Genomic DNA, 26,596 nt, shown 5'->3' on the forward strand with positions numbered 1-26,596 from the left:
CATTAAGTTCCATCGGCCATTTTTCAGCCCATCTTTACAGCTGATGCAGATTTTTCTGCAAGCCATGATGCCGTCCTCATTGTCCACTACAGCCCCAAACCTGGTGCTATCAGCAAATCTGCTCATCATTAAACCAGATTATCCTCCAAATCATTGAAAAAGATGACAAACAACAATCGACAAACACCGATCCCCGTGGCTCTCTATCCTGAGGCTGTGTCCTCTTGTCCTAGACTCTCCCACGTCCTTTCCACATTTACTCTGTCTAGGCCATTCAATATTCGAAGGGATTCAATGAGATTCCCCGCCCCCTCATCCTTCTGAATTCCAGCAAGTGCTGACCCAGAGTCATCAAACCGTCCTCGTGTGATAACCCTTTCATTCCTGTAATCGTCCTTGTGAACCTCCTCTTTTACCTCTCAAATACCAGTACATTCTTTCTAAGCTGAGGGACCGAAACTGTTCACAATACTCAAGGCGATGCCTCACCCGGGCCTTGTTAAGCCTCAACATCACATCCTTGCTCTTGTATTCTAGACCTCTTGAAATGAATGCAATCATGGCATTTGCCTTTTACTATCTACTTTGATATTATTTGCTAGCTTTCTTTCCTATTTCATTCTTTCCCTAATGATTTTTTTAGTTGCTCTCTGTAGCTTTTTAAAAAGTTCCCAATCCTCTACCTTCTCACTATTTTTTTTTACTTTGTTGTATGCCCTTTCTTTTGCTTTTACAATAGCTTTGACTTCCCCTATCAGCCACGGTTACACTATTTTGCCTTTTGCGTATTTCTTCATTTTTGGAATACTGTAAACATGTCCTGCAACTTCCTCATTTTTTTCCATAAACGCACTCCATTGCTCCTCTGCTGACATCCCTGCCAGCAACTCCTTCCAATTTACATCGGCCAATTCCTCTCTTATAACACTGTAATTTCCCTTACTCTATTGAAATACTGCTACCTCAGACTTTACCAGGTTATCATTCTGGTCTTCCAGAGGTCCAACTTTATCCAGTGCAATCCTTTTGCTTGGATCATGTTTGTGGAATCCTCAAAAATTCCGTTCAGCTTGTCTATTAGAGGAGCTTAATGCCTCTTTTAGCCTCCCGGATTTCCTTCTTGAGCGTTCTCTTGCACTTGTTACACTCCGTAAGGGCCTCATCTGATCCTACTTGCCATTCTCTGCTATGCACCTCCTTTCTTCTTTTAATCGGTGCCTCAATATCTCTTGGATATCAAGACTCCTACACTTGCTATTCTTACCTTTCATTCTGACAGGCATTTGAAAGCTTGTAGTCTCAAAATTTCGTTTTTGAAGGCCTTACATCTTTCAAGTACAGTTTTAAAGAAAGCAGCCTGTCTCAATCCACACTTACCAGATCAATTCTAGTACCATCAAAATGGTGCTTTCTCCAATTTAGAATCCCAACCCACGGGGCAGGCCTAAATTTCCGCATATTTACGTGGACATTATGGCATTGTGATCAGTGGATGCAAAGTGTCCTCATACACAAATTTCTGTCTCCTGCCCTGCCCCATTGATTGATTGCAGATTCAGTATTTCACACTCGCTCGTGGTGATTTCCGCTTACCGATGAAGAAAACTTGGAGTACTGGGCTCAGTTCTGGTCGCCTCACTACAGGAAGGATGTGGAAGCCATAGAACGTGTGCAGAGGAGATTTACAAGGATTTTGCCTGGATTGGAGAGCATAGCTCATGAGAATAGGTTGAGTGAACTCGGCCTTTTCTCCTTTGAGCGACGGAGGATGAGAGGTGACCTGATAGAGGTGAGTAAGATGTTGAGAGGCGTTGATCGTGTCGATTGTCAGAGGCTATTTCCCAGGGCTGAAATGGTTGAAATGGTAGAAAAATAGAGGGCTATAGGTAAGCCTAGTAATTTCTGAGGACGGGACATGTTCGGCACAACTTTATGGGCCGAAGGGCCTGTATTGTGCTGTAGGTTTTCTATGTTTCCACGTTCTACGCTTCTAAAACGTTTGACAAACTCTATCCCACCTAATCCATTTACAATCCTGGATTCCTAGTCATTATGTGGAAAGTTAAAATCACAAATGTGTTCCTCGAAATCTCTAGGACTGTTGGGCTGTCTTGAATATAGTCCCATTAACGGGGCCATACATTTCTTATTTCTCTTTTCCACACAGAACGCCTCACTAGTCGCGTTTACTATTTTTTCCTGACGGAGCACTACCGCAACATTTTCTCTGACTGGTAACGCTACTCCTTCTTCATTCATTCTCCCCGCTCTGTCACGCCTTAAATAATTTGACCCCGAAATAGTTGTGACGGGTGTGGAGTGCCTGAGCTGAAATTTGCCCTGCGCTGGACAGTCCCGTTCTCACACAGTCCCTCAATCCGGCTGGATCAAATTCACTGCCTTGGGACTGGCTGAATAAAACAGAAGCTCCGCCCGCTGGTTGCGTCGGGGGAATAAGGAGGAAAAGAGAGATGTACACGGAAGTCCAGACAGAAACTACTTGCGACAGCGAGTTCACACAGCCTCTGTAATTCTGTTTGTGTGGGTACATTTTTCCTAGCCCCCTCTCCTCCCGCTGACGGGCCTGTACCAGGCTGGGACCAGAACATTAACCCCAGCTCGTCGGGACCTGTCTATCTGTAATGAGTGACTGACACTCTAACCCAACAGCATCGGGAGCAGCAGCACAGACTGAAATCTCGGTGAATGGTCGGCACATTTGTCATCCGGGACAGCACTGAACACCGTCCGGTATCAACATCAGAGGTAAAAGTTATCTCCGATTCTGCAAATCAGTGGGCGCTTACAGCGGGGCTTGGTTTCTTGTGGGAATTTAGAGGAAATACAAGGGCAGAAGGGAGCTCTGACACGTTCATGTTAACGAATTAATTATTGACCAACTGTATTATAGGAAACGACGTCGTTCGCTTCAGTCATACATATTTTCTAGGGCGGTTTCTACTGAGTCATTGCAGATGAACCTTGCGCACGGATAATGATATTAAAAATGTCCCCCGGGACAGGGCAGGGTCCCTTCTAAGATTTTTTCTCTCTTTCTCTCAGTCACACAGAGACACACAAAAACGCACACAAAATAAAAAACTAACTACGCAGAATAACAGGGCGATCGTTCGGAATGTCACAGTGAAGAATGCCACAACGCAATTTATTTAATTAAATCGCAAAGAATGACATTAAAACTACAAATGAAAGGAGTGGGGTTAAAATTAAATACTGATCTGACTGGTTGCAATTGTAACAAGTAGTCATTCAGGTTGCAGACACTGGGGAGCTTTCTTTTCTGTATCGACGGGTGTTTATCGTTTTATTTTTCTGTAACAGAAATACTTAAATACAACATTAAGCCACCTTTGTGCACAGCTGAAGTAGAGTGTCGAACTGGTTTGTTCGGTTTCAGCAGAGAATCCGCCCTGTGGACAGGTAGTAGCTTGCACACGGAAAATCGCGCTGTGAGTCTCACAGAACAACAACACCGGCCCCTCCCCCGCAGCTACTATATATCTGTCGCTGGACTGGTTGGGATGAAGTTCGCAGAAAACGACTTGAAAATATATCGACACGGAAACAGAACATTCTTGGTGAACTGAGGTGAGACTAATTAAGCTTCCGAGATTTATTTCGAAACTTTATTTCCAATGAGCACGTTATCTGTGTTTTGGATCAGTGATCAAGAAGTCATCATTTCTATTGTAACCCGCCTCTGACGGTGGTGGGGTTAGTGATCCTGCAGTTTACCGTCTGCACGTGTGAGATTTTCCACAATTTATGTCCAGGTTAAAAACAGTTCTCGAACAAATGGTTACGATTTCAAAGCCAGCATGCGAAAAGCTGTTTTGCCAACAAGGGTCGCGTTTCCAAACTTGTCATTTCCGATGAATGCATGTTCTTTCCTCTATGTGACTGTGTTGATTGTGAATGCTTCGAGCTGATATCTTCAACGTCATGTAGAAGCAAAGACTTTGATTTTGCTTAAGGCCTCCATACATAGAAAACAGTTGGGCTGAGTGGTCAATTTCTGCGCGGTATGTTCAGCAGAAACGATCTGACTAGAATTAAAGTAAACCAATTTAATGCGAACGGGCCATCTCACATGTAAATTACCTGTCGCTGAACCGAAGCCAAACATTGCAGCAATTATATCATCCAGACCGTTAGCATTGATGATAAGCAACAATGGACCCAGCACCGATCCCTGGGGCATCCCACCACCCACTGTTCTCCAGTCAGAAGGTTAAACTATCTTTTACCATTTGCTGGCTTTTCTCGCGAAGCCGATGGCGAAGCCAATTTATCACCACATCCAGCATTTCTAAGCCCCTAAACCTCTGACCATTAGACCATAAGAGAGAGGAGAATCATTAGGCCATTCAGCCCATCGAGTCCACTCCGCTATTCCGTCATGGTTCCTCCCGGATCCCACTCAACCCCATACACCTACCATCTCGCCATATCCTTTAATGCCCAGACCGATCAGGAAACGAACAACCTCCCCCTTAAATATACGCACGAACTTGGCCTTCTCTGCAGTCCGTGGCAGAACATACCACAGATTCACTACTCTCTGCAAAATAAAAGCTTCCTTACCTCTGTTCTAAAGGGTTGTCCCTCAATTTTCAGGCTGTACCCTCTAGTTCAGAATACCACCACCATCGGAAACATACCCTCCACGTCCATCCTATCAGGTCCTTTCAGCATTCAGCAGGTTTCAATCAGATCCCCACGCATTCTTCTAAATTCCACCATACAAGCCCAAAGCTGCCAAACGCTCCTCATATGTTAACCCGTTCTCCAATGACAACACATCCATTCAGAGAGATGGAGTCCAAAACTGTTGGTAATACTTCAAGTGCGTCCTAACTAGTGTCCTATAAAGGCTCAGCATAATCATCTTGCTTTTATATTCTATTCCTCTTCAAATAAATGCCAAAATTGCATTTGTCTTTTCCCAAAGATACAACTAGTAAATTAACCTTCTGGGAGTCTGGCACGAGGACTCCCAAGTTCCTCTACACCTCTGATGTTTGAAACTTCTCCCCATTTAGATAATAGTATGCACCATTGTTCTTTTTAACAAAATGCTTTGTCATACATTTTCCAACAGTGTGTTCCATCTGCCACTTTTTGCCCATTCTTCCAATTTGCCTAAGCCCTGCTGCAATTGTATTGCTTCCTCAGCACCACCTGCTTCCTCAATCTACATTCGTATCTCCACAAACATTGCCAAAGAGCCATCTATTCCATTATCTAAATCATTGACAAACTATGTGAAATGCAACGGGCCCAATACTGAACCCTGAGAAACACCACTACTTACCGGCAGCAGCCAGAAAAGGCCCCTTTTATTCCCACACGTTGCCTCTTGCTTGTCAGGCATTCCAGTCTCCATGCCAGTATAGTTTCTGTAAGGCCATCGGATTTTATCTTGTTAACCTGCCTCATGTGTGGCACCCTATCATATGACTTCGGAAAATCCAAGTAAATGATATCCATTGTCTAAGTCCTTCTGGTATCCATAAGAAAACCTTAATATTGTTTTCTTTACTACTCCGAAAGCATCAAATCTGAGGCCAGCCTAATAGCGCTATGGAGATGTGACTGTAAGATGACTGGGTCCAGTTGCTCGTTATTACAGATTACACGGTGCTGTGAAAGAACAGCAGGTCAAAGGGGAAAAATCGGCGGGGATGTTAGCTAAGGAATCCGAATGTTCTTTAATTGAGATATACAGGTAGTAGTGATGCAGAATGTGTGATTTTAGGGAATAGCAGGAAAAAGGGAGCTACGGCGATGGTAAACACCAGAGATTCTGCAGATGCGGAAAAAGAGATTCACACGGGAAATGCAGGCCTGGCAACATCTATGGAGAGGACGCCTGTCTATTCCGCTTCATAGATGCTGCCTGGCCTATGATTTCGGCCAGCATTTTGTGGTTGTTGTGGTTACAGTGTCATAGAACACAAAATAAGATATGTCGATTGGTTGACGGTAAGTAGCTTTTGAATTTTTGCAGTCAATTGCCAAGGCTATCGCAATTTGTCACATTTCTTTTTAGAGTGTATGTTATAAACCTATGTGGGAAACAGTTATTTTGGGTTTACTCGTTTTGTGCAACAAATTCGGATTCATAAGAAACATTGTGAGTGGCTCCATAGTTTTGGACGCGGGATCAGACAGTATGGGGCTGAGTCACGAGGCCTCCGGTTATCAGTAGCCCGGTCATGGCATTGTGGATACAGGCAAATTGCAATGGGCCCAGGTCCTTGCTGAGAGTAGAGCCAATTCTAGCCATCGCAAACCTTTCACAGTAGTTGTGAGTACAATGGACTATGTCCCTTAATGCAGCGCATGCTGCTCTTATTGGGCACTGTTATTATTGTTATCCTTTTAAGGGATGTGAAAACTTCAAACTGCAGCAAAAATGACCCCATCTCCGAAGCATTCATAGAACACAACTCCTGTTATTTTCTGGAGTGGCTGAAATCCCTTCTAAATCTGTGTGACGACAGCACCCACCAACTCTTCACTCTTCCGAAATCGATGGAAACACAAATATTTTCCCACAATGTCATTAGTGCCCCTGTCATGGTCCGGATCGGTTCCCCTTTAAATTTAGTTAGGTTGCTTTATGATCCGGACCATTGACTCCTTGTTCCCTTTCACGTGTCCCTTGAGCTTGGCCATTATGATAATCTACTCTCGACCCGAACCGGCAGCTTTTCATCCCTTGGCTTTAGCCGTTCGGGGCAGGAGTGTTTAGAAGCCTTAGCAAATCGCCGTCGCTACCACAAGCCATAGTTATCTCGCCCGCATCGGAGTACCGGCAATTCGCCTTCCTTCGTCAGAGTGGGTCCGGGGAAGGTCAAACTGCCAGGGGTGATTTGAAGGCGGAGTCCTGGCTCGACGTTCATGCCCAGTGTCCGTGTCTATCCCTCGAAGAAGAGTCCCGGCTCGGTGCCTGAGTTGAAGGCGGAGTCCTGGCTCGACGTTCCTGTCCTGTGTTTGGTGTCCACGTTTCTGGCTGCGGCGAATCAAGGTCCTAGTCTCCAAGTCATGGCCGTAGTCTCCAGGTCCAAGGTCCGCAGCGATCCAAGTTCCCAGACTCCAGGTCCAGGGACCGCGGCGGTCCAAGTTCCCTGTCTCCAAGGTCAGCGGCAGTCCCAGTCCTCAGGGTCCCAGTCATGGCCGCGACGATCCAAGGTCCGCAGCGATCCAAGTTCCCAGACTCCAGGTCCAGGGACCGCGGCGGTCCAAGTTCCCTGTCTCCTAGGTCAGCGGCAGTCCCAGTCCTCAGGGTCCCAGTCATGGCCGCGACGATCCAAGGTCCGCAGCGATCCAAGTTCCCAGACTCCAGGTCCAGGGACCGCGGCGGTCCAAGTTCCCTGTCTCCTAGGTCAGCGGCAGTCCCAGTCCTCAGGGTCCCTCTCATGGCCGCGACGATCCAAGTTCCCAGTTTCCAAGTCCAAGGTCCACGGCAATCCAAGTCCCTAGTCTCCTAGTCCAAGGTTCGTGTTTCTCTTTGTCCTCCTTGATTTCCCAGATCTCTGTGTAGCGAGTAATAAACGCTATTTTATTGAACCTAAGAAAGGATGTGTTTATGTCCTGCTTGTGGGTCCTCTCCCAGTACCCTTGCTCTTACCTTGTAACAGCCCCAGGATTAGTCTCAGTAAGGGACACTAGTAATGCCTTCAATGTCCTAGGATGGGGCGTAGTAATGGTCTTCCTAGTTATCCTCCTGCTCTTGATGAATGTATAGAATGCCTTAGGATTCTCCTTAATCCAACTTGCCAAGAATTTTTCATGACCCCTCTTAGCTTTCGTATTTCCCTTTTTTAGTTATTTTCTGGTGTCTTTATACTCCTCATGTGCTTTGTCTTACCGTAACATCTGAAGATTTACTTAAGTTTCCTTTTCCTTCTTGCCCAAATTTAACGCGTCCCAGGCGAAACGTTCCAGTGTCTTTTCATCCCCGCCCTTTCGTTTAACAGGAAATATCAAAAGTTGAATGAGTCACACACCATTTCCCCAAGAATAGTCTAACAGCGTTTGACGTCATTGCATACTGTCGCACCCACTTTCCTCACAACTGCTGAATTCAAGTGGAACCGGTTCGACAAATTTTTCTCATTGAGGTGTGGACAAAGTCACTTTAATATTGTCTGTAACCATTTCTGCTGCAGTGTAGAGTGATAGAGCCTTTAACGTGATATAAAGAACATCACCTAGGGTCTCGAAGCCGTAACGTTACCAGTTACATTTGCTGCCCTGTTTGCTGTGAGTTTACAAAATTTTATTTTTACTTCAACTGTCATCATCTGCAGTTACTTTTCTTTGCTGATGACAAAAAGCTGGGTGGCAGTGTGAAATGTCAAGAGGATCTTATGAGAATGCAGGGTGACTTGGACAGGTTAGGCGAGTGGGCAAATGTATGTCAGATGCAGTTTAATGTGGATAAATGTGAGGTTATCCACTTTGGTGGCAAGAACAGGAAGGCAGATTACTAGCTAAATGGAGTCAAGTTAGGAAAAGGGGAAGTACAACGAGATCTAGGTGTTCTTGTACATCAGTCAATGAAAGCAAGCATGCAGGTACAGCAGGCAGTGGAGAAAGCTAATGGCATGCTGGACTTTATAACAAGAGGAATTGAGTATAGGAGTAAAGAGGTTCTTCTGCAGCTGTACAGGGACCTGGTGAGACCCCATCTGGAGTATTGTGTGCAGTTTTGGTCTCCAAATTTGAGGAAGGACATTCTTGCTATTGAGGGAGTGCAGCGTAGGTTCACAAGGTTAATTCCCGAAATGGCGGGACTGTCATATTTTGAAAGATTGGAGCGATTAGGCTCGTATACACTGGAATTTAGAAGGATGAGAGGGGATCTGATCGAAACATATAAGATTATTAAGGGATATGACACGCTGGAGGAAGGAAGCATGTTCCCGCTGATGGGTGAATCCAGAACTAGAGACCACAGTTTAAGAATAAGGGGTAGCCATTTAGAACAGAGATGCGGAAAAACTTTTTCACCCAGAGAGTGAAAATGTGAGTGGATATGTGGAATGCTCTGCCCCAGAAGGCAGTGGAGGCCAAGTCTCTGGATTCATTTAAGAGAGAGTTAGATAGAGCTCTTATAGATAGCGGGGTCAAGGGATATGGGGAGAGGGCAGAAACGGGGTACTGATAGTGTATGATCAGCCATGATCACAGTGAATGGTGGTGCTGGCTAGAAGGGCCGAATGGCCTACTCCTGCACCTACTGTCTATTGTCTATTTTTCAAGATACCTTCAAATAAACCAGTCCGTGCCTTTAAATTAAAGAATATTACCCTAGGGTTTGGAAACTTCAGCGTTCGTAGTCACAGTTCCCACGAAACTTGTAACTGCTATTAATGTAAGGGTGAGTGCAAGGCGGTGACTGTGAGGGGAAGGAGGAGAGTGATGCGAAGAGCAGGGTAAGGGAAGGGCAGGGTGAGTGTGTGGAAGATGGAGAGGGGGAAGATGAAATTGTGTGGGGGAAGTAGAAAGAGTGGGGAGAGAGAGGGGAAGTGAAAGATTGGGAATGAGGGGAGAAAGCAAGAGAGGGGGAGTAAGAGAGTGAGACGTGGAGCGTGAAAGAAGGGGGAGAGGGCCAAAGAGGGGGAGAGATATGGGGAGAGGGTAGGCAGGGTGAGAGAAGTCTAGAAAGATGGGTGAGAGGGACAGAGGGTGAGAAGTGCGGAGAGAGAAAGAAGGGGCAAAGAGTGGGAGGAACAAAGAGAAGAGAAAGTGTGGGGAGAGTGACTGAGAGGCTGAGAGAAGGAGTGAGAGGGATGGATGGATATTGAGTGGATACTGGGAGGCGTAGAGCGAGGGAAGTTGAATAGGAGGGGGGTGAAGGAAAGTGGCAGAGAGAGAGAGGAGCGTGAGCGCGGAAGGAGTAAAGGTGGGGAGAGTGAGGAGTGACAGAGTAGGAGATAGCATTAGGGAGAGTAGGAGGGGAAGATGGAATAAATGGTGTCGAGGAGAGTTTGAGTGAGTGGGATGTCGAAGGAGTGGTGTGCCAGCGGGGCAGCGAGTAGGAGGGATGTGACTAGGTTGGCAAGGAGGGAGGGATGAGTGAGATCAGCGGTGAGTAGGGAGAGGCGATGGGCTGTACATTGAGGAGGATGTGTGACCTAGTTGGGCGACGAGGAAAGACGGGCGAGTGAGAATGACATCAATAACAGAGCAATAAGGGAGATAAGATTGGGGCAGAAGGAGTGAAGGTGTGGGGTGCGGAGGGGTAGGACGGTGAGCACTAGAGGGGAGAACGAGAAAGGACGGCGAGGTTGATGGGCGGCGAGGAGAGTGGCGCGAGTTGGGAGGGGTGACGGACAGGAATGGAGAAGAGCCCAGGGTGAAGATCGGTGGAGAGGAGTCAAAGACGAGTGAGTGAGGCCAGAATTATTGGGTGTTCGTCATGGATGATCAGAAGTCACTGAACAAATCTACTGTGGGATTGTGGTTTCAGGTCTTGGTATTCCAGAGCGGAGGTGTTTACCTCGCAAGTTTCCCGGTCTCCAATCCCGGATAGGATTGAACATACGCTTCTGTAATGTGTTTCCTAGTAGTTACATATGTATTGCTTTACGTGTTGTAATCTACAGTTAAAAAATTTGCTCCTTGATCAAAATGTTCTCTTTTGGAGGGAGGTGTGACGGACATGAACTGTGCCTTTAACAGAGAGAGACAGAAGCTGGTTACAGTTCTGCTCCCTGCATCTGGGTTGCTATGTTGAGAGAGGTGGAGTTGTGTGATGGATAAGTTCGATGTTTACACAAGCTCTATAATATAGAAATATTATATATATCTCTACAATATATTTTAAATAATTAGAAAAATTATAAATTAATTATAAAATAATTATAAAATATATTATAATATTATATTTTAAGTAATTAAATATTATAGCTCTGGTATAGAAAGAAATAGATGCATAACAGGTGTAGGCAGGTAGGAAAATTGAGGTACTTATGGAGTCGAGGAAAGGCAAGATAACATTGAGGAAAGAACCCAGGAAGGCTCTCGGACAGCTGTGAGTCTGTACTCCCTAAACGTAGAAAAATGTGGAAGGATTTCATTGAAACTTACAGAATGTTGAAAGGTCTAGATGGGGTAGATGTGGACAGGATGTTTCTTATGTCGGGGGCATCCAGAACTAGAGTTCACAGCCTCAGAATTGAGGGGCAACCGTTTAGAACAGAGGTAAGGATGATTTTCTTTTTCTTCCATCCAGAGAGTAGTAAATCTGTGGATTGATCTTTCACAGACTAAGGCGGAGATGAAGTCCATGGGTATTTTTAAGGCAGAAGTTGATCGTTTCCTGATCAGTCAGGGCATCAAAGGATATGGCGAGAAGGCGGGTGTGTGGCGTTGAATGGGATCCGGAATCAGCTTTGGTGGAATGACAGAGCAGGCACGATGGGCTGAATGACCTAATTCTGTTCATATGATCATACGGTTTATATATTTGCTGAAGCTTCAATAGTGTGTTTCATTGCTCTTTAACCTGGGTTTTTATTTTGAAGGCAGCAAAACAACTGAAATGGGAGGAATATACACTAAGTTTCAGCGAGAAAACTTATCGCAAGGGGAAGTTAATCGTGCCATAAAATCAAAGCCCTCTAGAAGATTTGAACATGGAGGAGGTTAGTAGTTTGCAAATCATTTCAAATTAAACATTGATTAGTCACTCAAGTATTACTTAAGAACTCATGTTGATTCTGAAATTGGTGAAAACACAACATTCTGTGCGAACACATTTCTCAAAGGCAGGCACGTTTCAATACTCTGCGGGACATTTTTAGAAAATGTAGCTGTTTAAATAGATGAGCGGGAGTCAGTGGACATGGCAAGAAAATTATTTCTCCCTCCTTCTCTTCCTTTCCGGCATGACCCAACAAGTCCACGCCGCCAAATATACGCCAGTGACTAATTAAACTACCAGCACAAACATCTTCGTAATGTGGGAGCAAACCAGAAACGTGTGGTCACATACAGAAACATATAAACTCCTTAGACAACAGCGGGATTTGAACGCAGGTCACTGTGGCTGTAGAGCATTCTGCTAACCACACTGTTACCATATCACCCGAAACTAGATTCAAAACCAGTTCAACATCCTCTAACTCGAATCTTTAAATCCTTGCAACATCGTTGTAACTTTTCTCTGCACTCTTTCAATCATATTGATATCTGTCCTGTTGCTAGGTGACCAGAAGAGCACACAGTGCTCCAAATTAGAAATCATTAATTTTTCTATACAATTCAACATAACATGCCAACTCCTCTGTTCAATACATTGATCTATTAAGCCCAACGTGCCAAAATCTCTGGTTTCATACTATCTACCTGCGATACCACTTTCAAGGAATTATCCCAGATCTCCTCCCCACCCCCCCCCCGTCCTACCACACTCACAGTGCCCTATAGTTCACTGTGTAATTATTACCCTCATTTGTCCTTCCAACGTGCACATTTGTCTGCATTAAAACTCATGTGCCATTTTACAGTCTCTTTCCCGGTAAATCCCTCCTGCACACTGTCCAGACCAGTTGCATCCACCCGAAATGGAGGCAAGTTGAATTGTACAAACTCTCCCAGATATGGCGTAATTATCAATGTGTGAATTGTTTGACCTGAAGAAAGCGAGGTCCCGGGATTATGGAAGCACATGGCTGGGGAGGGTATGGGTCCTGAAGGATGATACAGTACGTGACATGGTGAAGGCAGGGTACCTGGAATGAGATATTGTGAGACACTGGGAGTGTGTGGGGTCTGCCAATGAGACGTTGGGCAACTCGTGTAGTATAGGGTCTTGCAAGTGAGATTATCAAATTAGACTCGGAAAGGTTAATGGAAGGTGGGTGAAAGGGACCGTGAGATGGAGGCAGACTGCTCTCGGATTGTAACCCTGGGGCGATGGAACAGCCTGTTCCTCAGGCAGGACAGTAGCTGAAATCTCCTGCAGTACAGACTGCTACCGGTGGTCATTGCAGCATACCTGCTGATGACCAATTTTGGAACAGGAACAGGACCGAGCAGTTCCCAACTTGAAGTCCAGAGACCCATTAGTTAATGCTAAGGGTCCATGAAGGGCGTGAAACTCTCATTTTGCGCAATAGGGAAAATGTTTCAAGAGGACTACAAGAAAAAATTTTCAGGCAGAGGGTTGTTGGAACCTGGAACACAAGACGGGATGAAATATGTGGGTCGTTACGAACACAACATTTGCAAATTAATTACATGATGACAGACACTGATGCGGTACATGGTAAGGCTCAGGAGACCTGTGCCAACAACCTGACGAGGGTGTTGAAATACATTTTCAATCTCTCATTTTCGCGTTCGGAGTTTCCCACCTGCTTCAAGAGGTCAACAATTCAACCAGTGCCCAAGAAGAGCAGGGTGAGCTGTCTTAACGACTGTTGCCCATTAGCACTCACATCTACGGTGATGAAGTTATTTTAGAGTTTGGTTATTGCTGGAATCAACTCCAGCTTCAGCAAGGAACTGAGGTTTGCCGTTCGCCATAATAGGTCTGCGGCGAATACGATCTCACTGCTCTCCACGTAATCTTGAGTCACCTGGACATATAAATAACTTTGTAAGGATGCTTTAATTGGCTACAGCTCAGCATTTAACACCATCGTTCCTAAACTTCTGAGTGAACCATCCAGAAACTGGACCTCTATCTCCCTCTGCAACTGGATCCTCGACTTCCTAACCGGAAAGCTAATACTTGTGCGTCTTTAGATTGCGAAAATAAAGCGGATTACCCAGAGAAAACCGTCATGCACACGAGTAAGATCGTACGAACACAGACAACCGGACCTGAACTCCAAACTATGATGAACTATGCAGCAATAGTGTTACACTCACCACTGCACAGTAACGTGGCTCATGATGCTGTTCCATTGTTTGAGATAGGCTCTAGAAATATTCTGAGGAAAGATTGGGTGGTGGACGTGCCATCAGTAATGGGAGATGTGTTTAATGGTGCTCGAAGTAATCGAAGTTTGATGGACAGTCTCGGATTATGGATATACAACATGGTTGTGTCATGACATGTCGTGTCCTTCTGAACTTGTAGAGATTTCTGAGGAAGGTACCAGGAAGGTTGATGAAGGAAAGGCAGTAGATAGAAACATAGGAACATAGAAAACATACAGCACAATACAGGCCATTCGGCTCACAAAGGTCCCTACCTTAGTAATTACTAGGGTTACCCATAGCCCTCTATTGCTCTAAGCTCCATGTATGTATCCAAAAGTCTCTTAGGAGACCCTTATCGTATCCGCCTCCACCACTGTTGCCGGCAGCCCATTCCACTCTCTCCATAAAACACTTACCCTTGACATCTCCTCTGTACCTACTCCCCAGCACCTTAAACCTGTGGCAACCATTTCAGCCCTGGGGAAAATGCCTCAGACTATCCACACGATCAAAGCCTCTCATCATTTTATCCACCTCTATCAGGTCACCTCTCATCCTCCGTCTGTCCAAGGAGAAAAGGCCGAATTCACTCAAACTATTCTCATAAGGTATGCTCCCCAATCCACTCAACATCCTTGTAAATCTCCTCTGCATCCTTTCTATGGTTTCTACATCCTTCCTGCAGTGAGGCCACAGGAACTAAGCACAGTACTCCAACTGGGGTCTTTCCAGGGTCCTATATAACTGCAACATTACCTCTTGGCTCCTAAATTCAATTATGATTGATGCAGGCCAATACACCGTATGCCTTCTTAACTACAGAGTTCAACTGTGTACATGTGTAAACACATGAATAGTCTAGACTGGAAGTAGAGTTCATGAGTTAAGGATGAAAGGCGAAATGTTTCAGGGGAACAAGAATTGGATCATCTTCATAGATTGTGGCGAGAATGTGTAACACGCTGCCTGCGGAAGTGGCGAGTTTGTGTACGATTTAAGAGAATTCTAGATAGGTACATGAATGGGAAGAACATGAAGCACTCTGTTCCGGGTGAATGTCAATGGGACAAGGCAGATTAATATTTCGACCGAAGGGTCTGTGTTTTAGTGCTGTTGCGTTCTATGAGTCGGAGGAATGAGGGAATGGATCGACTGAGTACTCGGGTGTGCATTAATGTACTGACTGGGAAGAGAGGTATGCTGAGAAATTGACCCAGGGAACAGGAGGTCACCCAGAGTGGAGTGATGGTGACGTGCAGGTCAGACTGTGTTGACGGACATAAGTTACGATTTGGTATCCATAATCATGGGAATTAGTGCAATGTTCTCCAGGGAAAGTTCAAAAATGGAGATGGCCACAGAGCATTATAGCAGTTTGGCCAATCTAGTCCGTGCCTCAGTAGATGAGCTGTCCAGTCTGCCCTGTCAGAGCGTTTCCAAGACACCTTCCTTGTATAGTAATGCCACACCTTCCACTTTATTTCCTCTTGCACTGCCATGTCTAAAACAACGGAAATCGGGGTTATTAAGCTGCCAGTCCTACTTCTTCAGCAAACAAATCTCACTAATGGTACCATTTAATAACTCCACATGATGATTCGTGCTCTGAGCTTATCTGCCTTGCGAACAATACTCATTGCACTAATTTATACGCAACTCCGAACAGTGTCCCCATTATGATTACTCTTACCATATCTGACTTTATACGTAGATCTGGCAACATTCTCCGCACAATCCCTCCACTATCTGCCCCAGTACAATGCTTCCCATCCACTGAAACTCTAGTTTAAAGCCACGGAGTAGACCATAAAGCCATAAGCCATAGGAGCAGAATTAGGCCATTCAGCTCATCGACTCTGCTCCGCCGTTCCTTCATAGCTCATCCAGGATCTAACTCAACCCCATACATCTGCCTTCTCGCCATATACTTCGATGCACCGACTGATCAGGAAACGATCACCTTTTTCCTCAGGTATATCGCGGACTTAGCCCCCGCTGCAGTCTGTGGCAGAGCATTCTACGGATTCAGTAATCTCTGGCTAACAAATTGCTCCTTATCTTTTTTTCTAAAAGGTCGCTTCAATTTTGAGGCTGTGCTCTCTAGTTCTGGATACCCCACCATAGGAAACATACTCTCCTCATCTACCCAATCTAGTCCTTTCGACACTCGATAGATTTCAATGAGATCCCGTAAGACCATAAGATATAGGAGTAGAACCAGCCATTCGGCCCATCGAGTCTGCTCTGCCATTCAATCATGGACTGATCGAATTCGTGCGGTCATTCCCGCTTTCCTGCCTTCTCCCCATACCCTTTGATTCCCTGGTTAATCAAGAACCCATCTATCTCTGCCTTAAACCCAATGACTTAGCCTCCATAGCCGCTCGTGGCAACAAATTCCACAGATGTACGACCCTCTAACTGAAGTAATTTTTCCGCATCTCTGTACTAACTGGACGTCCTTCAACCCTGAAGTCATGCCTTCTTGTCCTAGACTCCCCTACCATGGGAAATAACGTTATCATATCTAATCTGCTCAGGCATTTTAACATTCTAAGCCCCCACCACCACCCCAACCGGCATTGTTTTAAACTTTCAATGAGAACAGGTCCAAAGCTGCCAAAAGCTCTACAAATGTTAACATTTTCATACGTGGAATCATCCTCTTGGTATCTTTCCAATGACAATATATCCTTTCTGAGATATGGGATCCTAAAACTGACAATACTCCACGTGCGCTCTGATCATTGTCTTATGAATGCTCAGCATTATCTCCCTACTTTTATATTCTATTCTCCTCGAAACAAATAATAACATTGCATTTTCCTTCTTTACCACAGATTCAACTTATAGAGCAAACTTCTGGGAGTCTCGAGAGAGGACTCTTAAGTTACTAGAGATTTCTGATATTTGAAACTTCTCCCCATTTAGATAGTAGTCCGCACTATTTTCCTTTTACTGAAGTGCATCTCATGCAATTCCCAACACTGTGTTCCATCTGCTACTTTTTTACCCATTCTTCCAATTCGTCTAAGCACTACCCCTCCACCTATCTTCGTGTCAAAGGCAAACTTTGCCACAAAGCTATCAATATCATCATCTAAATCATTTACAAACAATGTGAATAGTAGTAGTACAAATTCTGACCCCTGAGGAAAACCATTCATCACTGGCCCTCTCGCTGCCTCCTGCCTCTCAGCCATTCCGCTATCCATGCCAGCATTTTTTCTGTAACGCCATGGGATTTTATTTTGTTAATTAGCCTCATGCGTGTTGCCTTATCAAATGATAAAATAAATTGGTGGTGAACGGCCAGTGTCTGTAATTTCCAGAACCAAATTTGCTCACATATCCCACTCAAGGACCATGACTTGACCTTGTTAATCCCTGTCCAAATATGACGCCTGGCCTATTGCAGCCGATTCTTACCTGCTCTCTGAAGTGAAGGTATTCCCTCTCTCTAGAATATGCTACACAACAGTGGACAGACTTTTAAATGGTTTTCACATCCAAGGAAGGATGTTTGGCAGGATTCTATTAACTGATCCTAGAACACATACGCAAGGGGAAAGATGGCTACTTTGCAAATCCTACTGGAATATGCTAACAGTGAACATTGTTATATATGGGATGGGTGGGGAATTTGAAATATTTTACACCCACTTCCTCGCAATCATGGTGCCAATGAGTCCGTTCGTTAAAAGGAAGGAGCAGGTATCATTGTAATGGTATGGGCAGCATGTGGGTGGACAGCAAGGCTGCTCTATGGTGCTCAGGGTGCTGGCCTAATGTGAGAAGGCCTTGTTAGGTAGTACATATAGTACAGTGCAGACATGTATATAGCAACGGCTGAAAAGTGTTTGTACAATACGGCAGTAGTGTTATGTAATGGGCTGTACTGCAGCTGCCAAAATGAGAAACAAAATACATAACGTGTGACAGATAATAAGCCTGATTCTGATACAGGTCTCTGGAGAATCATAGTTAGGAAAAGAGGAAGAGAGAATGCACCAGAGAGACATTCTGTAATGATCAATAAACAAATTGTTTGGAATCAAATTACCTTGTTTGGTTTCTCAAGACTAGGTGTGTCTGCACCATCACTTGGAAGGGGCTGCTGGCAGAGCAGTAATTGTGTGTGCAGGACATATGTATTCCAAAAATGAAGAAATACTCAAATGGCAAAATAGTACAGCCGTGGCTGACAAAGGAAGTCAAAGCTCATGTAAAAACAAAAGAAAGGGCATACAAGAGCAAAACTTAGTGGGAAGATAGAAGATTGGGAAGTTTTAAAAAACCTACAGAGAGCAACTAAGAGAATCATTTGAAGGGAAAAGATGAAATATGAAAGCAAACTAATATATAATATCAAAGAGGATAGTAAAAGCTTTTCAAGTATGTAAAAAAAAATAATAAAGAGATGAGTGTGGATATAGGGCCAATATAAAATGAGGTAGAAAAAAATAATAATGGGGCATAAAGAGATGGCAGATGAACTAAATCAGTATTGTGCATCAGTCCTCACTATGGAAGACACTAGCTGTGTGCCAGATGTTGTAGTGTGTGAAGGAAGAGAAGTGGGTGCAGTTACTATTACAAAGGAGAAGGTGCTCCAAAAGCTGATCGATCTTAAAGTACATAAGTCACCTGGACCAGATGAACTGCATCCAAGGGTTCTGAAAAAAATAACGTTAGAGATTGTGGCAGCACTAGAAATGATCTTTCAAAAATCAATGGACTCTGGAATAGTTCCAGAGTACTGGAAAATTACAAATGTCACTCCACTCTTCAAGAAAGGAGGAAGACAGCAGAATGGAAATAATAGACCAGTTAGCCTGTCTTCAGTGGTTGGGAAGATGTTGGATTCAATGGTTAAGGATGAGGTGATGAGGTACTTGGTGACTCAGGGCAAGATCGCACAAAATCAGCATGGTTTCCTTCAGGGAAAATGCTGCCTGACAAACCCGTTGGAATTCTTTGAGAAGATTACAAGAAGGATAGGTAAAGGGGTTGCAGTGGATGTTGTATATTTGGACTTACAGAAGGACTTCGACAAAGTGCCACACATGAGGCTGCTTACCAAAGTAAGAGAAGGTGGTATTACAGGAAAGTTACGAAGATGGTTATAGCTTTGGCTGGTGCGAGTGGGAATAAAAGGATCCTTTTCTAGTTGCCTGCCAGTGGTGTTCTGCATGGATCGGGGTTGGGAACACTTTTTTATGCTGTATGTAAATTATTTAGGTGATCAAATAACCATATAACCATATAACAATTACAGCACGGAAACAGGCCATCTCGGCCTTCTAGTCCGTGCCGAACGCTTACTCTTACCTAATCCCACTGACCCGCACTCAGCCCATAACCCTCCATTCCTTTCTTGTCCATATACCTATCCAATTTTGCTTTAAATTACAATACCGAACCTGCCTCTAACACTTCTACTGGAAGCTCATTCCACACAGCTACCACTCTCTGAGTAAAGAAATTCCCCCTCATGTTACCCTTAAACTTTTGCCCCCAACCCTAAACTCATGTCCTCTTGTTTGAATCTCCCCTACTCTCAATGGAAAAAGCCTATCCACGTCAACTCTATCTATCCCCCTCATAATTTTAAATACCTCTATCAAGTTCCCCTCAACCTTCTACGCTCCAAAGAATAAAGACCTAACTTGTTCAATCTTTCCCTGTAACTTAGGTGCTAAAACCCAGGTAATATTCTAGTAAATCTTCTCTGTACTCTCTCTATTTTGTTGACATCTTTCCTATAATTCGGTGACCAGAACTGTACACAATACTCCAAATTCGGCCTTACCAATGCCTTGTACAATTTTAACATCACATCCCAACTCCTATACTCATGATCCTTTCCCTTCTCCAGCTCGGTATCACTTTCACCAATCACTTTTCCAGCGCTTAGCTTCATCCCACCCCCTCCGGTCTTCTCCTATCATTTCGCATTTCCCTCTACCCCCACTACTTTCAAATCTTTCCTTTCAGTTAGTCCTAACGAAGGGTCTCGGCCCGAAACGTCGACAGTGCTTCTCCCTATAGATGCTACCTGGCCTGCTGTGTTCCACCAGCATTTTATGTGTGTTGTTGTTTGAATTTCCAGCATCTGCAGATTTCCTCGTGTTTGCCCTATACTCAACGCTCTGATTTATAAAGGCCAACATAACAAAAGCTTTCTTCACCACCCTATCCACATGCGATTCCACCTTCAGGGAACTATGCACCATTTTTCCTTGATCACTCTGTTCTACTGTATGCTTCAATGCCCTACCATCTACCATGTATGTCCTATTTGGATTATCCCTACCAAAATGTAGCACATCACACTTATCAACATTAAATTCCATCTGCCATCGCTCAGCCCACTCTTCTAACTGGCCTAAATCTCTCTGCAAACTTTGAAAACCTACTTCATTATCTACAACGCCACCTACCTTAGTATCATCTGCATACTTACTAATTCAATTTAACACAATTTAACCATCATACAGATCATTAATGTATATGACAAACAACATTGGATCCAGAACATATCACTGAGGCACAGCACTAGTCACCGGCCTCCAACCTGAAAAACAGCTATCCACCACTACTCTCCGGCATCTCCCATCCAGCCACTGTTGAATACATTTTACTACTTCAATATTAATACCTAACGATTGAACCTTCCTAACTAACCTTCCGTGCGGAACCTTGTCAAAGGCCTTACTGAAGTCTATATGGACCACATCCACTGCTTTACCCTCGTCAACTTTCCTCGTAACCTCTTCAAAAAATTAAATAAGATTCGTCAGACATGACCTTCCACGCACAAATCCATGTTGACCCTTCCTAATCAGACACTGTCTATCCAGATAATTATATATATCATCTCTAAGAATACTTTTCATTAATTTCCCCACAACTGACGTCAAACTGACAGGCCTATAATTGCTAGGTTTACTCCTAGAACCGTTTTTAAACAATGGAACCACATGGGTAATACGTCAAAGCTCCGGCACCATCGCCGTTTCTAATAACATTTGAAATATTTCTGTCAGAGGCACTGCTATTTCTACACTAACCTCCCTCAAGGTCCTAGGGAATATCCGGTCAGGACCCGGAGATTTATCCACTTTTATATTCCTTGAAAGCGCCAGTACTTCCTCCTCTTTAATCGTCATAGTTTCCATATCTTCCCTACTTGTTTCCCTTACCTTACACAATTCAATATTCTTCTCCTTAGTGAATAGCGAAGAAAATAAATTGTTCAAAATCTCCCCATCTCTTTCGGCTCCACACATAGCTGTCCACTCTGATTCTCTAAGGGACCAATTTTGTCCCTCACTATCCTTTTGCTGTTAATATAACTGCAGAAATCCTTTGGATTTATTTTCACCTTGCTTGACAAAGCAACCTCGTAACTTCTTTTAGCTTTTCTAATTTCTTTCTTAAGATTCTTCTTACATTCTTTATATTCCTCGAGCACCTCATTTACTCCATGCTGCCTATTTCCATTGTAGATATCTCTCTTTTTCCTAACCAAGTTTCCAATATCCCTTGAAAAACATGGCTCTCTCAAACTTTTAACATTTCCTTTCAACCTAACAGGAACATAAAGATTTTGTACACTCAAAATTTCACCTTTAAATGATCGCCATTTCTCTATTATATCCTTCCAATAAAACAAATTGTCCCAGTCCACTCCTTCTAAATCCTTTCGCATCGCCTCAAAGTTAGCCTTTCTCCAATCAAAACATCTCAACCCTGGGTCCAGTCCTATCCTTCTCCATAATTATATTGAAACTAATGGCATTGTGTTCACAGGACCCGAAGTGCTCCCCAACACATACCTCCGTCACTTGACCTATTTCATTCCCTAACAGAAGATCCAAAACTGCCCCTTCTCTAGTTGGTACATTTATGTATTGCTGCAAAAAGCTGTCCTGCACATATTTTTCAAACTCCAAACCATCCATCCCTTTTACATTATGGGCTTCCCAGTCTATGTGTGGAAAATTAAAATCTCCTACAATCACAACTCTGTGCTTACTACAAATATCTATATCCTTGCAAATTTGCTCCTCCAATTCTTGCTCCCCATTAGGTTGTATATAATACACCCTTATAAGTGTTACTACACCTTTCCCATTCCTCAATTCCACCCGAATAGTCTCCCGACACGAGCCCTGTAATCTATCCTGCCAGAGCACCGCTGTAATATTTTCTCTGACTAGAAACGCAACACCTCCCCCTCTTGTCCCTCCGATTCTATCACACCTGAAGCAACGAAATCCGGGAATATTTAGTTGCCAATCACACCCGTCCTGCAGCCATGTTTCACTAATAGGTACAACATCATATTTCCCGGTATCAATCCATGCTCTAAGCTCATCCACCTTTCTTACAATGCTCCTAGAATTAAAATAAATGCATTTAAGATATTCTCCACCTCTTCCTCTTGGTTTATCTCTAACAGTACAAAGAACTTTACTGTCTTCTTTTTCTTCCTTCTCCCATACATCTGTTCCTACACTCTGATTCCACCAAGCCCCCCCCCCCCCATATCTAGTTTAAATCCACTGGATCCTCTCTACCCAACCTACCTGCAAGAATATTTGTCCCCCTCCTGTTCAGATATAAACCGTCCCGCCAGAACAGGTCCCACCTTCCCTGGAAATAGATTGCTTTTTTGCCAAGTTCGCAGAAGAAATCGAGATTGGTGGAGGGGCAGGTACTATTGAGGAAAGAGGTAGGATGCAGAAAGACTTAGACAGATTAGGAGAATGGGCAAGTATGTAGTAAATGACATGTAATTGTGAAAGGTGCATGGTCATGCACTTTGGTAGTAGGAATAAATGTGCAGTCTCTTTTCTAAACGGGAAGAAAAAACAAAAATCTGAGATGCAAAGGTATTTCGGCCTCCTTGTGCAGAACACTCTAAACATGAACTTGCAAGTTGAGTCTGTGGTGAGGAAGGCAAATGTAATGTTAACATTCATTTCAAGAGATCTAGAATACAAGAGCAAGGATGTGATGCTGAGACTTTATAAGGCACTGCCGAGACCTCACCTTGAATATTCTTTACAGGGTTGGGCTCCACATCTTAGAAGAGATGTGCTGGCGATGCAGAGGGTCCAGAGTAGGTTCACAAGGATGATTCCAGGAATGAGAGGGTTATTATACGAGGAACGTTTGGTGGCTCTGGGTCGGTACTCGCTGAAATTTAGGATGAGGGAAGATCTCATTGAAACCATCGAGTGTTGAAAGACTAAGATATAGTAGATGTGGAAAGCATGTTTCCCATGGTGGGAGGGTTCAGGACAAAAGGGCATACCCTCAGGACAGAGGGGCGTTAATTAAAAACAGAGATGCAGAAAAAATTCTTTGGCCATAAGGTGGTGAATTTGTGGAATTTTTTTTTACCACATGGAGCTATGGAGGCCAGGTTGTTGGGTGTACTTAAGCAGAGATTTATAGTTTCTTGATTGAACATGGCATCAAAGATTATGGGGAGTCTGGGAAATGACGTTGAGGAGGTGTAAAGAAAAGGATCAGCCATGATTGAATGGAGAAGCTACTCCTATGTCTTATTGTCTTTGTGGAAGTGAGGGAGGATTTAACAAAGTTGGAGAAGATACAGTGGAAATCCAGGAACTGGGTACAGTGAAATACCACACTCTGCCCGAAATCAGATTGAAACTTTCAAGACTTACCAATGCATGTTGGACCTGGTTTCATGAAAGCTTTTCGATGTCCACAGGTCGTGATCCATGTCAGCACACGAATATCACTAGAGGCTTTTGTGAGTTATCCTCGCAACTGAAAGGTGAGTGATGAAATAAACTATTTAAGTTAATTACTTGACAGAAATTATGCTGAGCTGCGATTGTTCAGAGATTGCAGAGACTGGGAGCCCAGCTATCAGCGTTTGTGGAAAGGGATGGCTTTGACTGGAAATCTCTATCAGTGGGTATTCTGAGTTTAAGTTACACTTTGGACAACTTCTGACACGTTGTGCATGTAGGGTTCTCGGTAATATTAACTGCTAACTGCTAATAATTAAATGGCTTCTCTGTAGTGTTAACTATGAGGTAATGTTCTTTGTGGCTGAGAAGTTTGGGTTATAACTACTGATCACGGGGGAACTAACCAATGGGAGTCTTGTTATTGTATCTGTATGTGTGGGAACCGGGGTTGGTGCGCGGGAGATTCGGGAGGAGAAGCGAAGAGGAAGGACGTGAAGGAAGCGCTCTGGTAGACCACCGTGGTCGGTCCCAGTCCGAGGGTCGAGGAGTGTATTAAACAGCATCCAGACAAACGTGATTACACCGTTTGGAGGGGCAGACGGCAGCTTTCCCTAGCCGAACGTGAGTTAATCGAGCCCGAGTGTTACATGCAAGAAACTCAGTTCAGTATTTCGACTATCCAGCCGTAAGCATCACTGAGGCATCTACACCGAGCAAGATGTTGATGGAAGCAGCAGAAGTGGCTGTCAGTGTGCTGATGTGTTGTGAATCGCCATACCCTGCTGGGTGTTGATACACCAGATAATCCCAGATTGCCTGAGAGCGGGAGAACTGTGAAGATCTTCCCGATTTAGGATGACACGACAGAGTAGCGGTTAGCGTACTGTTTTTCAGCAAGTGATCTCCGTTCAAATCCTGCTGCAGTCTGAAAGGAGTTTATATCTTCTCTCTGTAACCGCGTGGATTCTTTCCCGATGCTCTGCATTCTTCCTACATTGCAGCAATAGTCATAGAAAAGTACAGCACAGAAACAGGACCATTAGCCCATTCCTGAAATTGCCCGCAGCTATCGACCTCCATCTTTGTACTTGTCCAAAAGTCTGTTAAAATTTCACATCGAGATTGCATGCACCAGCTGTTCTGGCTGCTCGTTCCACCTCTGACGCCCCTCTGTGTCAATAGGTTTCCCCTCATGTTGCCCTTAAAACTTTCACCCTGGCCTCTTGTTGTAGTCCCACCTCACACTTGTCTGTGTTAAATCCCATCTTCCATTTTCCAGCCCATTTTTCGACATGGTCCAGATCTCACTGCAAACCATGATAGGCTTCCTCGCTGTCCTTATCTTGATGTCCTCTGATTTTTTGATGATTCACTTAACCACGTTATCATCCAGATTGTTAATATGGATGACAAACAACAACAGACCCAACACCGATCCATGCAACTCTCAAGTGACAGGTCTCCAGTCATAGAGGCAACCATCAACTAGTACATTCAGCCATATCCCTCAAAGCCAATTTACCAACTCATCTGGACTGCCGATTGGCTGCACCTTCCTAAACAACCTCCCATGCAGGACCTTGTCAAATGCCTTAGTAAAATCTATGTAGACAACATTCATTGCCCTGTCTTCATCGATTTTCCTTGTAACTTCCTCGAAGAACTCTGTAAGATTTGTTAGAAATTTCCCCCACACACGAAGCTATGCTGACTATCCTGAATCAGTCTATGCCCAGATGTACAGGTCAGTAGATTAATTGGTCACAAATGTGTAATTGGGTGGTGGGCGCTTGGGTTGGAAGGGGCTGTACTGTGCTGTATCTCTAAAATAATAAAGCAGTTCTTTCAGCACGAGTCTAAATCAGTACAATTTGCACGAATATTAAACTATACTTCATTTAATCCGCATTAGGACTGTGAACTGCACGTACCTCTGGTAGTGCCCTGATGCACCGTAAAACTGCCCAAAACCCAGGCTGGATCTTAACACACTGTGAAGCACCTCGCACTTCCCAATGTGTTCCGGTACATGGCCGATACCTGCATACACCTCTGGAGGTTTCCTCATCCCATGAATTCCCATATGCTCTTGGCCGTGTTCTGATCCACTGAACCTCTCTTGCCTTTATATATTCAATGTGTTTTTTTTGCATTTTCATGTCATGCCCCAGTCCTTTCTTATAATTCCTATCAGGTACTTGTCATCAGCTCTTTTCAGGATAGTTTTCTTTGCTTTTTGTTCTGTCTAGCTGACCCCATGCCTCTTTTTATGAGTTGAATCTTTGACATACCTTGATTTTCAAAGTTTTTCTCACCAACAGGTCCATATTGACCCCAAACTCCCACTATTCACTTTTGAATGGCTCCGGCTTACTGGGTGAACAATAACATTCAATCATCTGCTCTCAGTGCTGCTGTATACAATCAAAGTCATCCATCCCCTACTTCAAGATATCTATATCCAAGCCACCTTTTCTCCTTTCCATAAGCTCATCCTCATTATCACCATATTTAAAATGCTTTAACCACACGCCCTGCTACGTTCATGAATAGAACAGGACCAGATCTGCCCTTGTCTGGCATAACAGTCCACTGTCTTTTTGCAAAGTAACTTCTCTTCAACGCACTTTCAAACTTGCACCTTCTCCAAGCCGTTAATATAAGGCAGTTCATGTTCATTTTGGGGAAGTCAAAATCCTCTGCTCCTACAGCACTGTTAACATCTCTGTGTAATCTATCTACTCCAGTATCTTCTGGTGACGGTTCGGGGTCTGTGGTGTACCTGAATCAAAGTGGTCACTCCCTTTCTGCAAGGAAGAGACTAAGTTTATTATAAATTCGGTTCAACTTCACGGTTAAATAGAAATACATTCTCTTGAAAAAAGTAGATG

At 44.0% G+C, this 26,596-nt stretch overlaps 1 protein-coding gene across 6 annotated transcripts in view; it reads left to right on the forward strand.

Annotated features, from left to right (window-relative positions):
* The first annotated feature begins 2,498 nt into the window (after positions 1-2,498).
* Positions 2,499-26,596, forward strand: part of LOC140721850 (NACHT, LRR and PYD domains-containing protein 3-like) — a 32,243-nt gene continuing 8,145 nt past the window's right edge. The window contains exons 1-4 of one of the 6 annotated variants that reach the window (XM_073036655.1): positions 2,499-2,766; positions 3,343-3,609; positions 11,562-11,681; positions 23,720-23,785. In XM_073036655.1, coding sequence (XP_072892756.1) covers positions 11,579-11,681; positions 23,720-23,785 — 169 coding nt within the window. In that variant the 5' untranslated portion in view covers positions 2,499-2,766; positions 3,343-3,609; positions 11,562-11,578. Of the gene's footprint in view, positions 2,767-3,342; positions 3,610-11,561; positions 11,682-23,719; positions 23,786-26,596 lie in introns of those variants that run through there. The other 5 variants (XM_073036658.1, XM_073036656.1, XM_073036657.1 and 2 more) reach the window with 5 other exon arrangements.

The sequence above is a fragment of the Hemitrygon akajei genome, unplaced genomic scaffold (assembly GCF_048418815.1).
Source record: "Hemitrygon akajei unplaced genomic scaffold, sHemAka1.3 Scf000063, whole genome shotgun sequence".
NCBI classification, from domain to species: Eukaryota; Metazoa; Chordata; class Chondrichthyes; order Myliobatiformes; family Dasyatidae; genus Hemitrygon; species Hemitrygon akajei.